Raw genomic sequence first — 21,391 nt, forward strand, 5'->3', positions numbered from 1 at the left:
AGCCCTTAGCACGGTAAGTCTCTGGCTCCAGGGCAATGCAGCTGCAGTTCCTGGAAAGATCTCCTAAGCTGGTACGTCTAACAGTTTATGAGACTTTTCAGGAGGAGTCTCTCAGTGTCTCTAATATTGAGGAGGACGTGCTTCAGAGCTTCCCTGCTGCACTATCAGAGGGACAGGACATGACGGCTGCCTTCTCCCAGGGATGGTTGTAGAGATGGTGAGCACCCAGGGGTGCCCAGGGCTGTCCTGCAGAGCAGGGTCCCTGCACCCCAGGGCTGTGCCGGGGCAGGGACTCTGCCAGCTGCCAGGGTCAGCGCTCAGCCTGCCCGGGGAGATCCCCACGGTGCTGTGGGGAGAAGCTGTTGGGGGAAGGAGCAATATCTGATAGGGCAGGGTCCTGCTGTGGAGAGGGTGCTGTGTGGGTCAGGGCTGCTCACAGCTCTAGATCACCCCCAGCATTTTGGCAAGCAGATGCCTCAAGGACAAGATCAATGCAAGGATTACCAGAAAGATAAGGAGCTTTCCTGCACCTGTCTTTTTAGTTTCCTATCCCAAGGAGTGGGGGGGGGTGCAGGAAAGGATAAAATGAAAATTAGCCCTCATGCTTATAAAAGTCACTGAGATTCCTGAACTGCAGCTTCGAGTGATCAGTACATCTGCCAGAAGGCTCATAACATCCCTTCACCACCCCCCTGCCTGTGGACAGCACCTGCATCACCTTTGCTGGACCCATCAGCTTCAATCTGACCTGTCCTGTTTTCCAACCTGCAAACAGGAAGATGCCCCCAGGCAGTGCCCTGCAAACAGGCAGGTTTCTGTAAGGCCAGGGTGAGGGCACAGAGGGTGGAATGGGGTCTGTGAGCACTGACAGGGCGAAGACATCAATAGGGAAACACCTCCCAGCGGGAGGATCTCCAAGCAGCAGGGAAATGATCAGAAATGTGAGGAAACTAAACCTGGAATTGTTATGGGAGGGAGAACAGAGAAAACTCCGTATGATCCCCTGCAGTGCAGATCCCTCCTGTGAGCAGCCCCCTCGCCTCCTCTCCCACCCAGCAAAGCCTCTGCCCTCACGGCCGGGGGCTCCAAGGCATGAAGCAGCTCCTGTGCAGCCAGAGCTCCAGTTCCCTCTGCAGAGCACAGGGGCTGAGAGCAGCTGCCCGGCAATGCTGGTGTGTGGGAGGTGGCTGCACAGCTGGGGAAGGGTGACGCTGTCTGAGTGCCCGGCTGCCTCTGCCCTGGCCTCTCTCACACCCACCCTCACCGCAGTTTCCTTCTTGCTCCACTGCTCTGGGTCACTGCTGTTGTGATCTGGTTCTTGCTGTCAGGCTCTCTGGGGATGGGAGTTTCAGCTGCAGAGTCACAGCCTGACCTTGTGGGTCCTTTCCTGCAGCTGTGTCCACGGGAACACGTGTCCCAGCTTTCCTCTGACCTGTGGGGTGTGGGCAATGCAGTCTGTGGGTCTGGGGAATGAGCTGAGTCTCCCTTAATCAAATGCCATTATTAGGACACTTCACTATGTCCTTGAGGTTTCCATCCAAGCTGTGAGCTCCCCACCAGGATGCAAACCTGTGCTGTAACACCTTAGTGTTATCTTAAGCCCCATGGAGAAACACAGAGATGCTACAACAGCGAAAATGCCGTTGGGTTTGTGAAATGAGCCATGTGTGTCCTGGGCTAAACGTGGGGTGCTGAGACCTTAGGAAAGGGTGAGACATGTCGTGGTCTGATGTGGATCCCTCTGCTCTCAGCAGTGCCTGGTGGCTTTTCAGGGTAACGTGGCAGTGTGATCAGCCTCCATCTCAGGAAGGTGCCAGCCCAGGGCAGCTGGAGCAAGACAGAGGGACAGACCAGGTCCCCTTAATCTGCACTGACCCACAGACATGGAGCAGAAATGCTGAGGGTTTCTGAGATAGAAGAACATTCTCCAGGGCAATTGCAGGAAGCTGTAAAAACCCCAAAATCTCAAACTGCCTTGTGTAATCCTGGTTCCTTATCACTGGGAGAGCAGATGCTGACAGGCCCTTCTGTACCAGGAACGAGTCCATCCGACACAGCTGAACCCCAGGTCTGGCCCCTGCCCCCGTTCTCATGACCCCTGCTGCAGAGCAGGGCTGACTTCTGGGCAGCCAGCGGGCACAGGTCCTGCTCCTCACGGCACCTCCAGCCAGCACCACCCAGGGCTCAGCCACGGAGCTGAAGGAAGGTCTGGAAAAGGACAAGGGGGTGTGGAGCAGGGGGAGGGTGCATAAGCAATGGCTTTGATTTTGCTCAGAGAAGTCTCCCCTAACTTGTCACTGTCTTTTGCTCCTGTGACAGTGCCCCATGCTCATCAGCAACAAATGTCCAACAGCAGCTCCATCACCCAGTTCCTCCTCCTGCCATTCGCAGACACACGGGAGCTGCAGCTCTTGCACTTCTGGCTCTTCCTGGGCATCTACCTGGCTGCCCTCCTGGGCAACGGCCTCATCATCACCACCATAGCCTGTGACCAGCACCTCCACACCCCCATGTACTTCTTCCTCCTCAACCTCTCCCTCCTCGACCTGGGCTCCATCTCCACCACTCTCCCCAAATCCATGGCCAACTCTCTCTGGAACACCAGGGCCATCTCCTTTTTGGGATGTGCTGCACAAGTCTTTATGTTTCTCTTTTTCATTTCAGCAGAGTATTCTCTGCTAACCATCATGTCCTATGACCGCTTTGTTGCCATCTGCAAACCCCTGCACTACGGGACCCTCCTGGGCAGCAGAGCTTGTGTCCACATGGCAGCAGCTGCCTGGGCCACTGGGTTTCTCTATGCTCTGCTGCACACGGCCAATACATTTTCACTGCCACTGTGCAAGGGCAGTGCTGTGGACCAGTTCTTCTGTGAAATCCCCCAGATCCTCAAGCTCTCCTGCTCAAACTCCTACCTCAGGGAACTTGGGCTTATGGTGGTCACTGTTTCTTTAGCTTTTATGTGTTTTGTCTTCATTGTGCTGTCCTATGTGCAGATTTTCAGGGCCGTGCTGAGGATCCCCTCTGAGCAGGGACGGCACAAAGCCTTTTCCACATGCCTCCCTCATCTTGCTGTGGTCTCTCTGTTCATCAGCACTGGTTCATTTGCCTACCTGAAGCCCCCCTCCATTTCCTCCTCATCCATGGACCTGGTGGTGTCTGTTCTGTACTCAGTGGTGCCTCCAGCAGTGAACCCCCTCATCTACAGCATGAGGAACCAGGAGCTCAAGGATGCCCTGAGGAAACTCATATCTTAGTGTTTTCTGAAGCAATAAACTGTCGATCTGCTTGTACAAAGGAGTTTTAATGGAGCTAATAACAGGCCCAGCCTGTCATCTGGATTTTCTGTTGTTATTGGTTGTTTTTTTGTTGTGATAATTTTGTCATCCCCTTTCTAATCCACTGTCGGCTTTTCTTTTATAACTATTGGTTGTGTAAATGTGGCACAGTACTCTCCTTCTCTCCAAACAAAATAAAGGTTCCTGCAGTGATTTGTTTTTTGCTATGTCCTTCCTGCAAGGCCTTTTGGGAGCTGCAGCGATTGTTCCTTTGTGCATGGGAGGACGGGAAAAGAGTCCAGCATTGCAGCACTGCCAGGGAACACCAGCACTTCATTTTCCAGAGCTGTTCTCCTTCCACTCCCACACTCTCCTTCTCATCCCATGATGTTGGTGCAAGGCCTGAGTGCTCTGGCAGCTTGGTCACCGTCCTGCTGTGTGTCAGTCCTGTGAGCGCAGGCAGGGACAGGCAATGGGCACTGCTGTGACAGAGCTGGCCTCGGAACAGCATTCCATGAAGAACGCTGATCTCCTGAGGGCAGTGCTGGAAGGTTTAGGTCTTCTTGAAAAGCTTTTCTCAAGAACATGCCCAAGGAAGCAGCCCACAGATGAAACACCATTGTGCAGCTGCACAGTGTGTGTGTGCAGGGCTGGGCACACAGCAGTGTCCTCTCACAGCCAGGCCTCCTGCCAGGGACTTCAAGACCAGCAAAGCAGGGTCCATTCTGTGCCCATGTTCATTGGACACCCCACAGAAGATGCCCCAGGGCATCATCATGCGCTGGCCCTCCACAACCACTATTTCCAACCCTGGCCTCTCACCCCAGCTCACAGAGGCTCTTCTTCCCTCCATGGATGGACACTCAATGTTTACGTTGTATTGATGAGATGTGAACATGCACATCATTCACGTGAGTTGACATGAACCCGAGTGAGCACAAACACTATCAGTTGTTCCAGGGGATTCCTGAAAGCCCGTGGGACAGTGTCCTAACATCACTTCATGTTGGGAGTAACATCCCATGGGAAAACACGTGAACGCAGCATTGGGATGTGCTTTCTTGAACCGAAATCCCTGTGTCCGTTCCACATGACGTGGGACATTTCAGATGAAGACAGAGCAGGGGACACACTTTAGGGCTGAGGTACCTCCCGTCGCTTGGGAGTGGCAACAGGAGGTTTTCGTTGAACAGATGAGCCGTTAGGATGCACATCATGTGTGTGAGGTTACAGGAACCCGAGGTAAGATGAGCCCAAGTGAAAAATTACCAGACATTCCTTGAGCTTCCATGAAGGCCTGTGGGGCAGACGGTGTCTAGATGTCACTTCACGTTGGATGTTACATACCAGAGGAATCTGCCTGGATGCAGCACTGGGATGTTTATGTGCTCAAATTGTTAGTAGGATTTACATTTGATAACTTCCATAATACAAGCATACATTCATCTGGTCAGGTCCTGGGCCATAGGAGGTTGATGGATGGGCATGGTGTGTTATGACATCAGCTGTGTGTCAGTGTCTCCTAATCCAGTCAGAAGCGTGTGGCTGTGAAGGGGACTGTGAGGTCAGTTCTGTCTCTGGAGGTGACAGGCCAGCAGCAGGGACACGGCTGGGAAAGAACCTCTGCCTAAGTACCTACAGGTCCCACCCAGGAAGAGGCCTTGGAGATGGATTGTCATGTTCATCTCATCTGAGTACATGATGGGACAGCAGCAGGGACATGGTCGTGTCTATCAGAGAAGCTGAAAGGCCAGCAGCGGTCTTGGGATTTAGAAGATCATTGTGAGATTACTTCCCTCTGTTCGAGTGCAAGATGACAAGAAGACTAACAGGTTGGGTTCTCTGTTTGATGGGCAGTTACTCAGGTGGCTGAGCTTTCCTTGGTAATGGGGAAAACAAAGAAGAGGGAAAAAAAGTCATGAAGTGCAGTTTGGAAGGCGAGAACTGGATATCAGGAGGAAGAAATGTCACTGGTAGGGCAGTGCTGTGGTGCAAGAGGTCACCCAGAGGGAGCTGGATCAGCCCATGGCTTTGTGTTCCAAAGAACAGCCAGTGAGGGTGCAGACACATCAGTGAAGGGACAGAAATGCTGGGCTGAGAGCAGGTGGGGAAGCGAGATGGGTGTCTACAGCCTGCAGGGAAAGAGGGGCAGGGATATGACGGTGTAGAACAGCCTGTGATGGAGATGGCAAAGGGCGCTGGCAAGACTGGAAGGCACCCACAGAACCCAGGTCTCTGTCCCCTTGGCCATGGCAGTTGTCTGTGCCACTGAGGCCTAGGAGAAGACATGTTGTCCTCATGGCACTGGGGCCTCGTTGCCTCCATGGAGGCCCAATGAGGAAGCTGGAAGTTGTTGTACCAGTGTTGTCCTTCCCTCGGCCTTGCACACCCACATCCCACGGTCCCAGGTAGACCCCTGAGCCGTGTATGAGTGACAGGATTCCCCTTCCCATTGCCTGGAGGTCATGGCTTCTCCTTTCTGCTTTAGAAAGCAAAGCAAGGGGTTTCTCAGCATCAGAGCTTAAGAAAGGACTAAAACGAGACCTCATGTTAGCTAGAGCTTCTTCACAAGAGGAGAAGGACGGGCAGGGTAGAGCTCTTCTCTTTAGTGACTAATGACAGAACCCCAGGAATGGCGGAAGATGTGCGAGGGGAGGGTCAGGTTGGACATGAGGAAAAGTTTCTTCACCCAGAGGTTGCTGGAGCACTGGAACAGGCTCCTCAGGGAGGTGTCAGGGCCCCAAACCTGACAATGTTCAAGAAGAGACTGGACAACGTCCTCAGATACATGGTGTGAACTGTGGAGTTGTCCTGTGCAGGGACAGGAGTTGGATTCAATGTTCCTTGCGGGTTCCTTCCAACTTAGGACATTCTGCGATTCTGTGAAATACTAGGTAAAAAGTCCATATATTCATTGTACAGATGAGTTGTAAACATACATATCTTGTGCATGTCCATTGTGTGCATGTGGTGAGATGAACCCAAGTGAGCACAAATGCTTTCAGCTCTTCCTTGGGGTGCCATAAATATCAGTTGAATAGAGATGGTGTTCAGGGGTCTCTTCCAACCTGCATTATTGTACGATTTCATTAATCTTTTCCTTGGAGAACTCTTTTGAGACAGAATACACAGAGGAAGAAGAAAAAAAAAATTGAGATAGAAGCAGAGATATAAAATGCAACAGTGTAAATAGAGCAGCTCCTCTGAGGAACGTTTCTCCGCTCAAACCCTTGATAGGAAATCTATTAGATGAATTTGATGAAAGCAGCTTAGTTTTATCTGCTCACACACTGCACCACAAGGAGGGTGATGGCTGGGTACGCTGCCATGTGCTCAGCTGTGTCTCAGGAACTCCTAATCCAGTAGGAAGCCAATGGCTGTGGAGGGGACTGTGAGGTCCCTTCTGCCTCTCCATGGGATAGGAAAACAGCAGAAACATGGCTGGGAAAAGGACTGTGAGGTCACACATAGGAGACAAGCAATCGGGCCCAATCAGCATGATTTATGAAAGGCAGATCCTGCTTGACCAGTCTGATCTCCTTCTATGACACGGTGACCGGCTTAGCAGATGAGGGAAAGTCTGTCGTGGGGGAGTGAATCCACCACACAGGCTGTGGATGTTGTGTGCTTAGAGTTGAGCAAAGTCTTTGACACAGTATCCCACAGCATTCTCCTAGAGAAACTGCAGGTCATGGCCTGGATGGGTGTATCTGTGATGGGTAAAGAACTGGCTGGAGTCCCGGGCCCACAGAGTTGTGGTGAACGGAGCCAATCCAGTTGGTGGCCAGTCACGAGTGGTGTTCCCCAGGGCTCAGTATTGGGGCCAGTTCTGTATAATCTCTTTATCAATGATCTAGATGAGGGGATCAAGTGCACCCTCAGTAAGTTTGGAGATGACACCAAATTGGGAGGGAGTGTTGATCTGCTGGAGGGTAGGAAGGCTCTACAGCGGGATCTGGACCAGATGAAATGATGGGCTGAGTGTAGTTGTTTGAGGTTTAACAAGCCCAAGTGCCAGGTCCTGCACTTGGGTCTCAAGAACCCCAGGCAGCGGTACAGGCTGAAGGGAAGCGTGGCTGGAAAGCTGCCTGTCAGAGAGGGATCTGGGGGTGTTGATTCACAGCAGCTGAACATGAGCCAGCATGTGCCTGGGTGGACAAAATGCCACCAGCATCCTGGCATGCATCAAGAGTAGCGCAGCCAGCAGGACCAGGGTAGTTATCATCCACTTGTAGTTGGCGCTTGTGAGGCCCCCACCTTGAATCCTGAGGTCAGATTTGCGTCCCTCACTATAGGAAAGACCTTGAGGTGCTGGAGCAAGTTCAGAGAAGGGCAATGGAGCTGGTGAAGGGGCTGGAGCAAAAGTCTGATGAGGAGCAGCTGAGGGAACTGGGGCTGTTTAGTCTGAAGAAAAGAAAGCGGAGGGGAGGCCTTCTCACTCTCTACAACTGCCTGAAAGGAGATTGGAGTATGGAGGGTGTTGGTCTCTCCATGTCTGTCCTGTACTGAGGACCCCAGAGCTGGATGCAGGACTCCAGGTGGGACCTCACCGGAGTGGGGCAGAATCCCCTCCCTTGACCTGCTCGTCATGCTCCTTTGGATGCAGCCCAAGATATGTTTGGCCATCTGGGCTGCAAGAGCACATTCCCAGCTCCTGTCCAGTCTTTCACCCACCTGTATCCCCAAGTCCTTCTCATCAGGGCTGCTCTCCATCCCTTCATCCCCCAGCCTGTAATGATAGCGAGGGGGTTGCCCCAACCCAGGTGCAGGACCTTGCGTATGGCCTTGTTCAACCTTAGGAGATTCAAATGGGCCCACTTCTCGAGCTTATCCAGGTCCCTCTGGATGGCCTTCTGTCCCACAGTCATATCAGCAACACCACTCAGTTTGGTGTCATCCGCAAACTTGCTGAGGGTGCACTTGATCCCACTATGTCATTGATGAAGATATTAAACAGTACTGATCCCGGTATGGACCCCTGAGGGACGTCACTTGTCACCAGTGTCCATCGTGCCATTGATCACTGCTTTTTGGGTGTGAACATTGAGACAGTACCTCACCCACGGAACAGTCCAGCCATCAAATCCATATCTCTCCAGTGTAGAGAGAAGGATGTTGTGAGGGACCATGTAAAAGGCTTTACAGAAGTCCAGAGAGATGACATCCATAGCCCTTCCTTTGTCCACTGATGTAGTTACTCCATTGTAGAACGCCACTGGATTAGTCAGGCAGAACTTGCCCTTGGTGAAGCCATTCTGGCTGTCTCAAATCACCTCCCTGTCCTCCTTGTGCCTTAGCACAGCTTCTGGGAGGATCTGTTCCATGATCTTCCCAGGCACAGGTAAGGGGCTGACAGGTCAGTAGTTTTCAGGGTCCTCCTGTCTACAGCAGAGGAGAGAAACACTGCCACACAGCGCAGCTTGGAACATAAGGAGGAAGAAATATCACTCAAAGAGTAGTGTTGTTGTACAAGAAATCATCCAGAAAGAGCGTGAGATCAGTCCACCACCTTGTGTTTCGAGGAAGAGAGCATGAGAGTGGAGACACATCAGGCAATGTATGGAAACTCCAGGGTGAGAGCAGGGGGAGAAAGCGAGATGGGTGTCTGCAGCCTGCAGGGAAACAGAAGCAGCTGTGGGACAGTGTAGGACAACCTGTGGTGGAGATGGCAAAGGGCACTGGCAAGGCTGGATGTAACCAAGAGAACCCAAGTCTTTGTCCCCTTGGCTATGGCAATCATCATGTTGTCCTCAGGCACTGGGGCACCTCATGGCCTCCTTGCACACCCCAGTAAGGCTGGGAACTGTCACACCATTGTCCTTCACTCAGCATCACACAGCCCACATCCCCCTGCCCCAGGAAGAGCCCTGAGCAATGGGTGAGGGACAGGATCTGCCTTCCCAGGGGCTGGGGGTCAGGCCTTGGCCTCTCTGCTTCATCCAACAAAACCAGGCTTTTCTCAGCACCTCAGCTGCCTGCACATGACCCTTTGTTTATCTGCCATCATGGCCTCCAATTCTCTGCTCTAACGAGTCCCTGGGGAGGCTTTGCTGGTACTTGCCCTCAGTGGAACTCATTAATACTTCAAGGTACTTAATACCTTCTTCTTCTGACTTTGACTTCTGGCAAGGTTTGTGCAATCTCCTCTCAGCACCTGAGGTTCAAGGACTCATCACCAAATACACCATGGGGCTCATTATACTGAAAAAAGCTCTAACAAACCATGTCTCTTCTTGTAGTTTCCTTCTAGTCTTGTACAGTTGATTAGAGAGGTTTCCTGGTGTAGTCACAGAGAATGATTTCAAAGCCTTGTAATAAAAATTACTTTGTTTTTTGGTTAAAGTTATAGTTTATTATTTTTGAGTTTGTAGATGAGGTGATTGCAGCATTATCTCATTGGTGCTGATCCAGTGTCTCTCCTATGGTCTAGAGTCTTCTCCTGCAGCCTCACCTGGAGCACTGTTTGCAGTTCTGGATGCCACAGTATAAAAAAGATAATAGGCTGCTAGAGAGTGTCCAGAAGAGGCTATAAAATTGGTGAAACGTTTGCAGGGGAAGATGTATAACAAGCAGCTGAACTCATTTGGTTTTTCAGCTTGGAGAGAGGAGACTGAGAGGACACCTCATCGTGGTCTACAGCTTCATCAAATGGGGAGGAGGAAGGGAAGGCACCGAACTCACCTCTTTAGTGAACAATGACAGAATCAGAGGGAATGGCAGGAAGATGTGCCAGGAGAGGTTTAGGCTGGACATGAGGGAAAGGTTCTTCACCCAGAGGGTACTGGACACTGGAACAGGCTCCCCAGGAAGGTGTCACAGCCCCAAGCCTGACAGTGTTCAAGAAGAGACTGGACAACGTCCTCAGACACACGGTGTGAACTGTGGGGTTGTCCTGTGCAGGGACAGGAGTTGGACTCCAGAAGGGTGGTCAGCAGAATTTCTACTTGGCCTTCCGAAGGGCAGACTTTGGTCTGTTTAGAGGCTGGTTGGCAGAGTCCCTTGGGAGGCAGTTCTGAAGGACAAAGCAGTCCAGGAAGCTGGGCTCTCTTCAAGAAGGTGATCTCAGAGGCGCAGGAGCAGCTGTCCCTGTGTGCCGGAAGGCGAGCCGTCGGGGAAGAAGGCCGGCCTGGAACTTGGGAATAAAAGGAGAATTTATAACCTTTGGAAGGAGGGGCAGGAGACTCAAGAGGAATACAAGGATGCTTTGGCCAGGCCCAAAGCGTTGTGGTGAATGGAGCCAAATCCAGTTGGTGGCCAGTCACGAGTGGTGTTCTCCAGGGCTTGGTATTGAGGCCTGTTGTGTTTAGTTTCTTTATCAATGATCTGGATGAGGGGATCAAGTGCACCCTCAGTAAGTTTGCAGATGACACCAAATTGGGTGGGAGTGTTGATCTGCTGGAGGGTAGGAAGGCTCTACAGTGGGATTTAGACCAGCTGGATGGTTGGGCTGAGGCAAATTGTATGAGGTTTAACAAGGCCAAGTGTTGGGTCCTGTACATGGGTCACAACAACCACATGAATGCTCTAGGCTCAGGGAAGAGCGTCTGGAAAGGAAAAGAACCAGGGGGTCTTGGCGACAATGGCTGAACATGAGCCAGTGTGTGCCCAGGTGCCCAAAAAGGCCAACAGCATCCTGGCTTGTACCAGGAATATTGTGGCCAGCAGGACTAGAGAAGTGATCATCCCCTTGCACTGTGGTCAGTTTTAGGCCCCTCATGACAAGGAAGACATCGAGGAGCTGGAGAGAGATCAGAGGACGGTGACAAGGCTCATGAGGGTCTGGAGCACAAGTCTTATGAGGAGCAGCTGAGGGACCTTGGGGGATTCAGTTTGGAGAAAAGGAGGCTGAGCAGAGACTTTATCACTCTCTGCAACTGCCTGAAAGGAGGTTGGAGCATGGAGGGTGTTGGTCTCTTCTCCCAAGTACCAAGAGACAGGACAAGAGGAAATGGCCTTGAGTTCTGCCAGGGGAGGTTCAGATTGGATATTAGGAAATATTTCTTCACAGAAAGGGTTTAGAAACAGCAGAACAGACTGCCCAGTGAGGTGGAGGAGTCACCATCCCTGAAGGTGTTTAAAAGACAGATAGATGAGACTCTTAGGAACATGGTTTAGTGCCAGATTTAGGTCATGGTTGGACTCGATGATTGTAAGGGTCTCTTCCAGCCACAGTTATTCTGGGATTCTATGATAAGTCTGTTTTGATATTTTCTTCCTCAGAGGACCATGCAACTTCCCTGAGAGCCATGACTTTTCTGAGGTGTTTGAGAGATGTCTCATGGTGATACCAGCCAGTTCCACCAGCACCCGTCTGCCCCTTCCTGCACCAAAAGTTTTCTCCATAACCCAACCTTCCAGGAGAGTTTCTGGGACACAGCAAATGCTCTCCAGGTCCTCTGGGCCTTTCCAGAAGAGAGCAGCAGGCCAACATGTTGATGGGCTCTCTGTGCACCTCCAAGCTTTCCTGACCATTTTTCTCAGTGCCCCACTTCTGCCCAACCTTTCTGGTCCTTAAGCTGTGGGTGAGGGGATTGAGCAGGGATGTGAGGATGGTGCAGAAAAAAGGCTTTGTCAAACTGTCTCAGGAGGGCTGTTCTGGGCACCCCACAGTCAATTATGAGGGTGCTGTAGAAAACAGTGGCACTGGTGAGGTGAGAGGAGCTGGTGGAGAAGGACTTGTGCCCGTCTACACTGGGGTAGAGAGCAGCAATGCATTCATGGGATGCCCATGTGAACAGGAAGGGGACAAATGGCTCTAAAATACAACCACAGAACTGTATCTGGGGCAAGAATGAAGTGATGACTGTAGGGGAGAGAAATCCCCATAGCCAAGGTGCAGCTGCCTTCTGGAGACAGACCGTCCAGCCTATAACTCTTGCAAAATGCAGTGGGTGCCTTAGGGCCCAGCACTGGTCGCAGGATGTGGCCGCCAGAAAACAAAAAAACAAAAAAAACAACACCAAGGCACTCAGTACATGCAAGAGTTGCAGGAAATAGTAGTGACAGTGCTGCAAGCAGAGATGGTGCCGCTGTCAGTCACAAAGCTGGGCAGCAACTGTTTCTGGGTGGTGGAGCTGATGCAGGTCTCCAGGGAGGTCACACTGACCTCAGTTCAAGGAAGCACATCCCTGTGCTGCATTCAGGTGGTTTCTTGGGGAAGTTACTCCCAGCATGAAGTGACCTCAATACACTGTCCCACAGGCCTCCATGGCACCCACAGGAACAGCTGATGGCATTTGTGCTCATTTGGGTTCATTTCCCCCCACACAGGATGTGCATGCTCACATGTCCCCTCAGTGCACACCTGGACTTCTGACCTACTCATCAGGTGTCCTTCCATGTGGGGAAGAAAAAGCTCTTTGAGCCATGGTGAGAGGACAGTGATCAAGATGGTGGCTGCAAGAGACAACAGCCCCAAGCTGGCACCCAGCAGCACGACAGACTGTTTCCATGTCTCTCTTGCACACACACTGTGTCCTGCTCTTCTCCTGGGACATCCCATCTCCCCACAAAGCCTTTCCCTAGGGAGAGCACACCTGCACTGGCCTGGCTGCCGTTCCTGCACCCTGTCCCCACGCTCCCCACAGCCCCCGAGCTGGGGGTTTTGCTCTGTAGATCAAGTGGGCTGTGGTGCCCGGGCTGTGGTGACTCTGCGGGGCCATACTGGTCAGACTGGGAGGCAGCCCCAGCTGATGGTGGTCACTGCCACTGACCGCCTCCCACACAAACTCTTGGGTGGCCATGGCGGGTGCTCAGAGGGACCCTGCCTTATTCACCATCTGTGTGGGTGCTGGTCACCAACAAGCAACACCTGAACAACCAGCCCGAAGTCCCTCGAAAGCCACACTGGACCCTGATCTCATCACACTGAGCCCACAGAGAAACACGCAAATCAATGAGCCTCTTGAGAGTCTGTTCCTTAGGAATGTTCTTCAAGGAACTTTGGAAGAAGACCTAAACGTTCAGGCACTGTGCTCAGGAGACGCCCTTGCTGATGGAGATGCTGTTCCGAGGCCAGCTCTGTCACAAAAGTGCCCATTGCCTGTCCCTGCCTGCGCTCACAGGACTGACACACAGCAGGACGGTGACCAAGCCTTGGGAGCGCTCAGGCCTTGCACCAACACAAGGGCTGAGAAGGAGAGTGGGGAAGTGGAAAGAGAAGGACTCCGGAAAGAGCAAGGCTGGTGCTCCCTGGCAGAGCTGCTCTGCTGGGGCTGTTTCTTCCATCTTTGCCCACAGACAGCTTGTATTGAGCTTCCCAAGGGCTGCAGAGGAAAGACTTCAGACAAACAGTTCACTGCAGGGTCATTTATTTTGTTTAAATCCACAGAGAGCATGACTTCTTATTTACAAGATTGATGACTTGAAGTATAAAGGTGTACAGAGAATTAGAAGCGGGATGAATAATAACATTTCTTTGTGGGCAATATTATCATAGTTAAAAAAGTAAAACCAAACAAGCCTTCCCCCAACTCCAAACAATCATCCACAATTACATAATATAAAAAAGACAGGGTCGGGCCTGTCATGAGATATGTCATGAGTGATATGCAGAACATGGGAAGTTTAATGCCTTTGACAAGAATCCAGCCATGAGTTTCCTCAGGGCATCCTTGAGCTCCTGGTTCCTCATGCTGTAGATGAGGGGGTTCACTACCGGAGGCACCACCGAGTAGAGAACAGACACCACCAGGTCCAGGGATGGGGAAGAGATGGCGGGGGGTTTCAGGTACGTAAACATGCAAGTGCTGACAAACAGGGAGACCACGGCCAGGTGAGGGAGGCACGTGGAAAAGGCTTTGTGCCGTCCCTGCTCAGAGGGGATCCTCAGCACAGCCCTGAAGATCTGCACATAGGAGAAAAGAGTGAGGATAAAACACCCAAATGCTAAACAGGCACTGACCACCACAAGCCCAACTTCCCTGAGGTAGGAGTTTGAGCAGGAGAGTTTGAGGATCTGGGGGATTTCACAGAAGAACTGGTCCACAGCATTGCCCTTGCACAGTGGCAGTGAAAATGTATTGGCTGTGTGCAGCAGAGCATGAAGAAACCCAGTGGCCCAGGCAGCTGCTGCCATGTGGACACAAGCTCTGCTGCCCAGGAGGGTCCCGTAGTGCAGGGGTTTGCAGATGGCAACGTAGCGGTCGTAGGACATGATGGTGAGCAGAGAATACTCTGCTACTATAAAGAAGGTAAACGAAAAGAGCTGTGCAGCACATCCTGCGTAGGAGATGGCCCTGGTGTCCCACATGGAGTTGCCCATGGATTTGGGTACAGTGGTGGAGATGAAGCCCAGGTCGAGGAGGGAGAGGTTGAGGAGGAAGAAGTACATGGGGGTGTGGAGGTGCTGGTCACAGGCTACGGTGGTGATGATGAGGCCGTTGCCCAGGAGGGCAGCCAGGTAGATGCCCAGGAAGAGCCAGAAGTGCAAGAGCTGCAGCTCCCGTGTGTCTGTGAATGGAAGGAGAAGGAACTGGGTGATGGAGCTGCTGTTGGACATTTACTGCCTGTGAGCATGAGGACCTGTGCAAGGAGGAAGACAATGACACATCAGGGGAGACTTCTCTGAGGAAAATAAACATGCTGTTTCTCATGGAAAATCCCCTCCCTGATGGAGGGATGTTTCAGCTCATTCTCTCTTTCTATCAAGTGTGAAAAACAGTTCATCACAGCTTAAAATGCAGCTTGGGCATCTAGTTTTCATGAACACACCTCTGGGGCAGGACCCCCTGTGTTGGTGTCAGAACAACAACTGACCCACATGCTCACCCAACCCCAGAGAGCAAGAGCACCAGGGACAGGTAGAGGAACAGGGAAGAACACTGCAGTGCTCCTGAGAAATAAAGCAAGGACAGGAAGGCAGACAGGCATGCTGTGAAACCTTCTCCTTACCTGGCTGTGCTGCTGCCACTCACAGAATGACACTGTAGAGCAAGTACTTTTAGCACCTTTTTTGAGTACCACGTTCCAGGAACCCTTCATCTGGAGGTCCAGCCACTGAGGTGGAGACTCATGACTTGGACCCCATGGCTTTGGGGCAGAGGTTCTGCTGGGGAGAAGGGGAGACCAGGGGGTTGCACTGGGAAATGTGTCTGCACTGCAGGGGATGGCAGGGGGGCTCCTAATACCCATCCCCAGCATTTCTGGTTGCAGCTCCCTCTCTCTGCCATGTCTCTGCTGCTGCAGCTGTGTCTCTGTCCCTGGGTCTGCTCCCTGTCAGTGTCACAGACCCCGTCCCACCCGCTGTGTGCTCAGCTCTGTCCTGCTCACACCTCCTGGCACTGCCCAGGGGCAGCTCTGTGTGTGCAGGGGCTCAGGAGCACCTCAGACAAGTCCTAACAAGAATTGGGGTCTCAGCGTCTTCTCCAAAGACGAGAAACAAATCCCCATCTCCCACTGCACACCCAGACAACCAAGAGTGGAAAGCTGAAAGCGCAGACTCCTTCCCTTGCAGCTGTTGCTGTCTTGATGTCGTTGTTCAGAAGGACCCTCTGCAATGTCTGTGGGGGTGATCTGGAGCTCTGAGCAGCCCTGACCCACACAACACCCTTCAGCCCCACAAACTCCCTGCCTGCCCTGCCGGGGGTCGCTCCTTCCACCCACAGCTGCTGCCATGGGATCTCCCCGGGCAGGCTGAGCGCTGACCCTGGCAGGCGGCAGAGTCCCTGCCCCGGCACAGCCCTGGGGTGCAGGGACCCTGCTCTGCACGACAGCCCTGGGCACCCCTGGCTGCTCCCCCTGCACCCATCCCCGTCACAGCCAGCCCTCTGATGGTGCAGTGGGGAGTCCCTGCTCTGGACCTCAGAGTTTCCCGACACGTTCTGTAAGCTGCAGCATGTGCCAGCTTTAGGAGATCTTTCCAGGAACTACAGCTGCGCTGCCCTGCACTGAGGGACTCACTGTAGTAAGAGCTGTGGTGATTTCTCTCCTAGTAAACATTAAGCTGTCCTCCCACTCCAAATTGCCGTCTCACTCTCTGCCTGGCTCCTCTGCCCTGGGTGCTGCAGGCAGAGCACTCAGCCCTGCTGCGCTTTGCAGAGGAGCTGCTCCTGGGCAGAGCTGTCTCTCTGCAGCGCTGCCGCTTGCCATGAGCTCCCTCTGTCCCAGGAGCCCAGCCCAGCTCAGCAGCACAGGAGCAGCCCATGATGTCCCTTTCTTGTCCCCTCTGGGCTCCCTCCAGGTGTCCCTGGGGCTCCAGGGGCACATCCTTTGAAACAACCTGAAGTAATCAGAGATGTTGATTATCTATCTACTGCAGAGACACTTCTTACCAGCATTGTATTCTTCATATTAAAAAATAAATCGGTATGAGAATCATCTTTACTTGTTCCATCATTAGACAGGACACCAGGAATGTTACAGCAAAGGATCTAATCTCTCCAAGCTAGGGGAGAAATATCTTCAGTTGAATGAAGTTAGGCATTTCATTCTGGTTTTATACTCCTAGGTCTAGAAAGACATTCAGCAATCTTTTGGCCACGTCATGTCTCTGCTCTGAAGCAAATCCTTTGCTCACATAGGCTCTTGGACCCTTGGTACCAGGTTTCCGTGTGGCAGGTCAGAGCTGGGCTGGTGCCACAGCTGGGGGGGTTCAGCCCAGATGTGAGGCAATGTCCTCAGCCAGGGACCTGACTGGGGGAGCTGGAGCTGTCAGTGTTGCAGACAGAGCTGTGACACGGATGGAATAAACTGCCAAGGCAGGGTGGCAGAAGTTAGTTCATCTGGTCTTCAAGGACAGCAGCCTCCAAGCACAGCAACAGTCCAGATCAAATCTCAGTCTAGACCTGTAAGGACATTCAAGGGCCCCATAATGAGCTGTTCCTACTTCAGGAACAGTTAAAGGAGAAACAAAGACACAGTGTGGCCACTGATGAATTTAATAAGAGAAAGAGGTGAGAATCTCTGTGTCTTCTTGTCCTCCATCTTCACCAGCATGTTCTCCCAGGCCACTGTGACTGGAGGCAGGAATCTGGAGGAGAACAACCAGCAGTGGATGGAGGTCAAGTCAGGGCTCACTGGAACTAACACAATCCTGACCAGTCTATGGGACAGGAGGGGCAGCATCCCAGGAGCTGAGACAGCAGGACCATGTCACAGGGAGGCCACTCTCCACCATCTCTGAAAGCTCATGGACACTGGGGGGACTCCCTGACCACTGGCAGCTCTCACAAATTGTGTGTGTGCTTTTCAAAAATGGCCAACAGATGAGCAGGGGAACTCAAGGCTGTGCACCAGAGCATGTGCACCCTGACCCCATTTCTGGGTGTCTGAAAGAGAAGGTGATGGGGTTTACCCAGGGTATATTGTGTCTGTTCCTCCTCTTTGCTTTTTGTGAGGAAAGGACAGGGTTGCTGGACGTGGGGAGAACATTGATGGTCTGTTACCTGGAAGTCAGCAGGGCATTCAGCGTCATCCCCTGCAACATTCTTGTGTCCAAGGTAGTGTATTATGGTCTGCATTGGTGTGCAAGTCGATGGGTAAAAAGCAATCTGGATGGTTGGGCTTAGAAGGACACGAGATAAAAGGAGAAACTTTTTGATCATGAGCATAGTCAAGCACTGGAAGCTGTTTCCGAGGAGTGCGCACTCACTCTGTCCCAGAAAGCAACCAAGATGTGTTTGGATAAATCTCTGAGTAATCTGGTCTGATCCTGCTTTGAGCAGGAGGTTGGACAAGACACCTTCTGAGGACCTATCCAGTCTGGATGACGCTGTCCTTCCTTTCCCTTCAGGTTTTCTATTAAGAGAGCACTCTCAGTTTCTCTCTGATCACAGAAATAATTCACATGAGGCACAGGGCTGCTTTACAAGTAGCCATAAACAGTCCTGACCACAACTTTTGCATCCCTTTTCATTTGCCCCAACCCAGCTTCTTCTTTTTTTCTGTGCTAATACCCTTCCAGAAAGAACAGGCCACCTTGTCAATCCTTTCAGAGCAGGTTGTTCAACAGCTGTCAACGTCCATGTACAGATTCTGCACATCAGCCAGGCATAAAGGCACCATTACAGAAATGGAGACGAGGAACTCGACCAGCTCCTTGAACCCAGGAATCAACACGCCTTGTCTCCTGAGATTCCCGGGAACACCTAAAGTTTAAGAACACAGAAGCGTGAGTCCTCGCTGAGTATCTCGGCTCATCTCCTGACCCATGTGGTGCTTCAGACTGTGAAGAGAATCAAAAGCAACTTTTTGACTGGGGTAGTTGATTTTAAACACTGTCACACAGGGCAGATGAAGGGAGATCAGAACTCCAATCTCTGCTGCACTAAGAGGCTTGATACCCCATCCATACGTACGTATCTCTGTGGTTCAGATAAAGGGTGGTCTTGCAAAAGTCACCCTTTGCATCCCCAGGTGCACAGACACTGCTCATGTTCCTCTCCAGAGAGTGGCAGAGGCTGGATCCCTTTCTCAGGAGAAACTCCTTGCTGGAAAGGCACAGCTATGGAGGTGGCTCAACAAGGTTTTATTGCATTTCACTCAGCATCAGATTTGATATATTTGGTACTTTTCTGGGATAACACCTGCACGGATGATCACATAAAGACAAGCATTCCATAAGAGCTGGTTATGAAGACCCTGACATGAACAAGAAAACTCACCATGAGGTCTGCAGGGAGCAAGAAAGATTATAACAAGCACCAGGAGGAACCAAGAAGTTCAAGTCATCTTCTGAAGAGCGAGAGGCCCTGAGCAGCAGTGACCGCCCATGTGTGGTGTGGGAGAGGGTCAGGGGATGTGAGGTAGAAAAGGGTGATGGCTGACGATGTTAGTAAATCCTTACAACCATGTCTGAGCCTGCAAGTGGAATGCGGTTGATGTTTGTGGGTGGAGGGGGAACAGGAGGAAGGTTTTTAGGGGGTTATGGAAAGAAGGCAGGCTTCTCTTGGACTAATCATATAAGGCAGTGACATTTGCATGCTGTGGGCATGGCTGTGCCTGGGAGATGGGGAATGGCTGCTGCTGGGGCTGGCTGTGCTCCATCATGGCCCATGAGCTGACCTCGCTCTGCTCCTCTCTTACACTCCCCACACTTGGATGGTCCTCAGGAATCATCCATGAGCCTGGAGGAAGCACCAACCTCCTGGAGTGTTGGCCTATTGCTGGATGACAAGAGCGAAAGGTTTGTGAGACACATGGGAGTGCAGGATGAGAGTGGTCTATGCATAGCAGTGAGTGTGTTAAAGGCAAGAAGAAGACCTGAAGAGCATGGGCTGGTCATGTTAATGTGGAATCGACTGACTTTGGTTTTAATTTTAGGGCAGCAGAAGAAGGAACATGTGCATTTCAGTGCTGGGGCATGGATCCAAATTGAGGATTCAAGCAAGATTGGGACTGGGACGGCTTAGGTGATTGAGAACCATCGCCAGGTCTATGAAAGAAGCTGAATGGGTTTTGAGGACCTCACAGGCATTGCCAAATCATCAGAACACCAGAGCCTTGTGGATAAAGCAACAGCACCTGGCACCAAACCCACACCCAAAACACAAATACCTTCACAATGACCACAGGCTGAGCCTGAGAAATATCAGAGAGAAATGATCTCCTTTGGCTGGTCCTGGGGTCAGGGCTCAGCCTTTCTGTCCTGGTTGAGACAGACAAATGACATAGACCAAGTTCTTCCAGGATGAAAGTAGTAGATGCCATTTATTGCCACAAGTGCATTTTTATACAGTTTTACCAATTCCTGTGTCTCTTCACTATCGGTTACAAGTTACAGCAGTAACATCTCATTGGCTGATTTTGCTATCATCAATGTTACTCTTCTACTCCCTTCTCTCTCACGGGTACACATTAATATGTCCGGACACTCCTTTACTCCCATCTTTCTCATGGGTAGGCCTTAATATCTTCAAGGCTGATCTCTGTTCCCATGCCCTCCGTCAGGGAATCCATGGACCCACTGTAGTCCCCCACACCATTCTGATGATGAACAGACATGAAGGGCTCACATGGCATCAGAGCGACCTGCACATCACCTTTACCACCTGTAGCCAGTGTCTCAAGGCTTTTGCTTCACCAGCCTCCAGGGACAGGGACCTCGACTGCTTGTTTCCTTCAGCGCTGGGTCAGTGATGGCCCTTCGTGGGGTCCCAAACACCCTCACACACTTCAGTTTGTTTCTGCCTTTCACTTCATTAGAGGTTTGTTCATTCTTTCAGCATCTGCAGTTCAGGATCATGGCAGCAGAGGGCTCATTAACATCCAAAATGCTCTTACCAGCCAAGGCTCTGTGCAGCATTTTCCTGAAGGCTTCAAGTCTGGTGTGGATGATTAGGGAGATTTCAGGAATAGCCAAACAGAGAGCATTTCCATAATAAATAGGAATAAAGCCACATTTCTTCTGTTTCCTTCCCTGCTCACCCTTCCCTTCCTTTCCAGAACAGGTGGTATCAGCAGCCTCCAGTTCATATGGATGTGGAGCATCTCCTGATAAAGACTGAATATGTCAGAAAAGTGGGTGCCTAAATCACCATGTGAGTGAGGAGATAGTCCAGGCCACCTCAAGAGGAGTCACATCCTCTGGACCAAAAGGTGGGTGCTCCTGGGAATCTCAGATGCCACAGCACAGCTATACCTGTGTTCAGGGAGCTGGTCAAATGACCCATCTCCTTTTCTGTAATTGTGTTTGAGTTTACTCAGGTAACCCCTGACTTGAGCCCCATCCACTCCTGGGTGTTCTCCAGACTCCTGCCTTCAGGAACAAAGTCCTGGGAGACCTTGCTGGTGAAGATGGAGACAAAGAAGCCATGAAGTCCCTCAGTCCTGTCTGATTCTACTCTTAGGAAGTTCAGCAGCAGGCCCATAATCGCCCTGTCTCTTCTTTTACTGTAAGGAAGCTGTGTCAGCTCATCTTGCTGCCCTCAGCCTCCCCTGCAGGTATGAAATCCAGGGCAGCTTTGGCATCACTCCCTACATCTATAGACAAGGTTTCTAAATTCCCCCTTTGCAGCTTCCCCTGCTTCCACCTCCTGTGTGCTGCCTTTTAGCCCTGGAGCTCCATCAGTTCAGACAAGCAGCCTCACGAGATAAATGCTTCTTTTCATGGGTACTTGGAGAGATCATTCTTGTGCTTGGAGCAGGCTGTTCTGTAAGGCCGATCAGATTTCCTG

At 51.6% G+C, this 21,391-nt stretch overlaps 1 protein-coding gene and 1 pseudogene across 1 annotated transcript; one reads left to right on the top strand and one right to left on the bottom strand.

Moving 5' to 3' along the window:
* Positions 1 to 2,342: 2,342 nt before the first annotated feature.
* Positions 2,343 to 3,257, top strand: LOC135999608 (olfactory receptor 14J1-like). The gene has a single exon (XM_065653171.1). It carries the CDS (start codon positions 2,343 to 2,345, stop codon positions 3,255 to 3,257), a length of 915 nt encoding a protein of 304 aa, XP_065509243.1.
* A 2,146-nt stretch (positions 3,258 to 5,403) lies between these two features.
* Positions 5,404 to 14,778, bottom strand: LOC135999702 (olfactory receptor 14C36-like; annotated as a pseudogene).
* Between the last annotated feature and the right edge of the window lie 6,613 nt (positions 14,779 to 21,391).

Source organism: Caloenas nicobarica, chromosome 29 (genome assembly GCF_036013445.1).
Source record: "Caloenas nicobarica isolate bCalNic1 chromosome 29, bCalNic1.hap1, whole genome shotgun sequence".
Lineage (NCBI taxonomy): Eukaryota > Metazoa > Chordata > Aves > Columbiformes > Columbidae > Caloenas > Caloenas nicobarica.

What these genes read in the sequence shown, in the direction of transcription:
- LOC135999608 (XM_065653171.1), top strand. Translation starts at nt 2,343, where the DNA reads ATGTCCAACAGCAGCTCCATCACCCAGTTCCTCCTCCTGCCATTCGCA.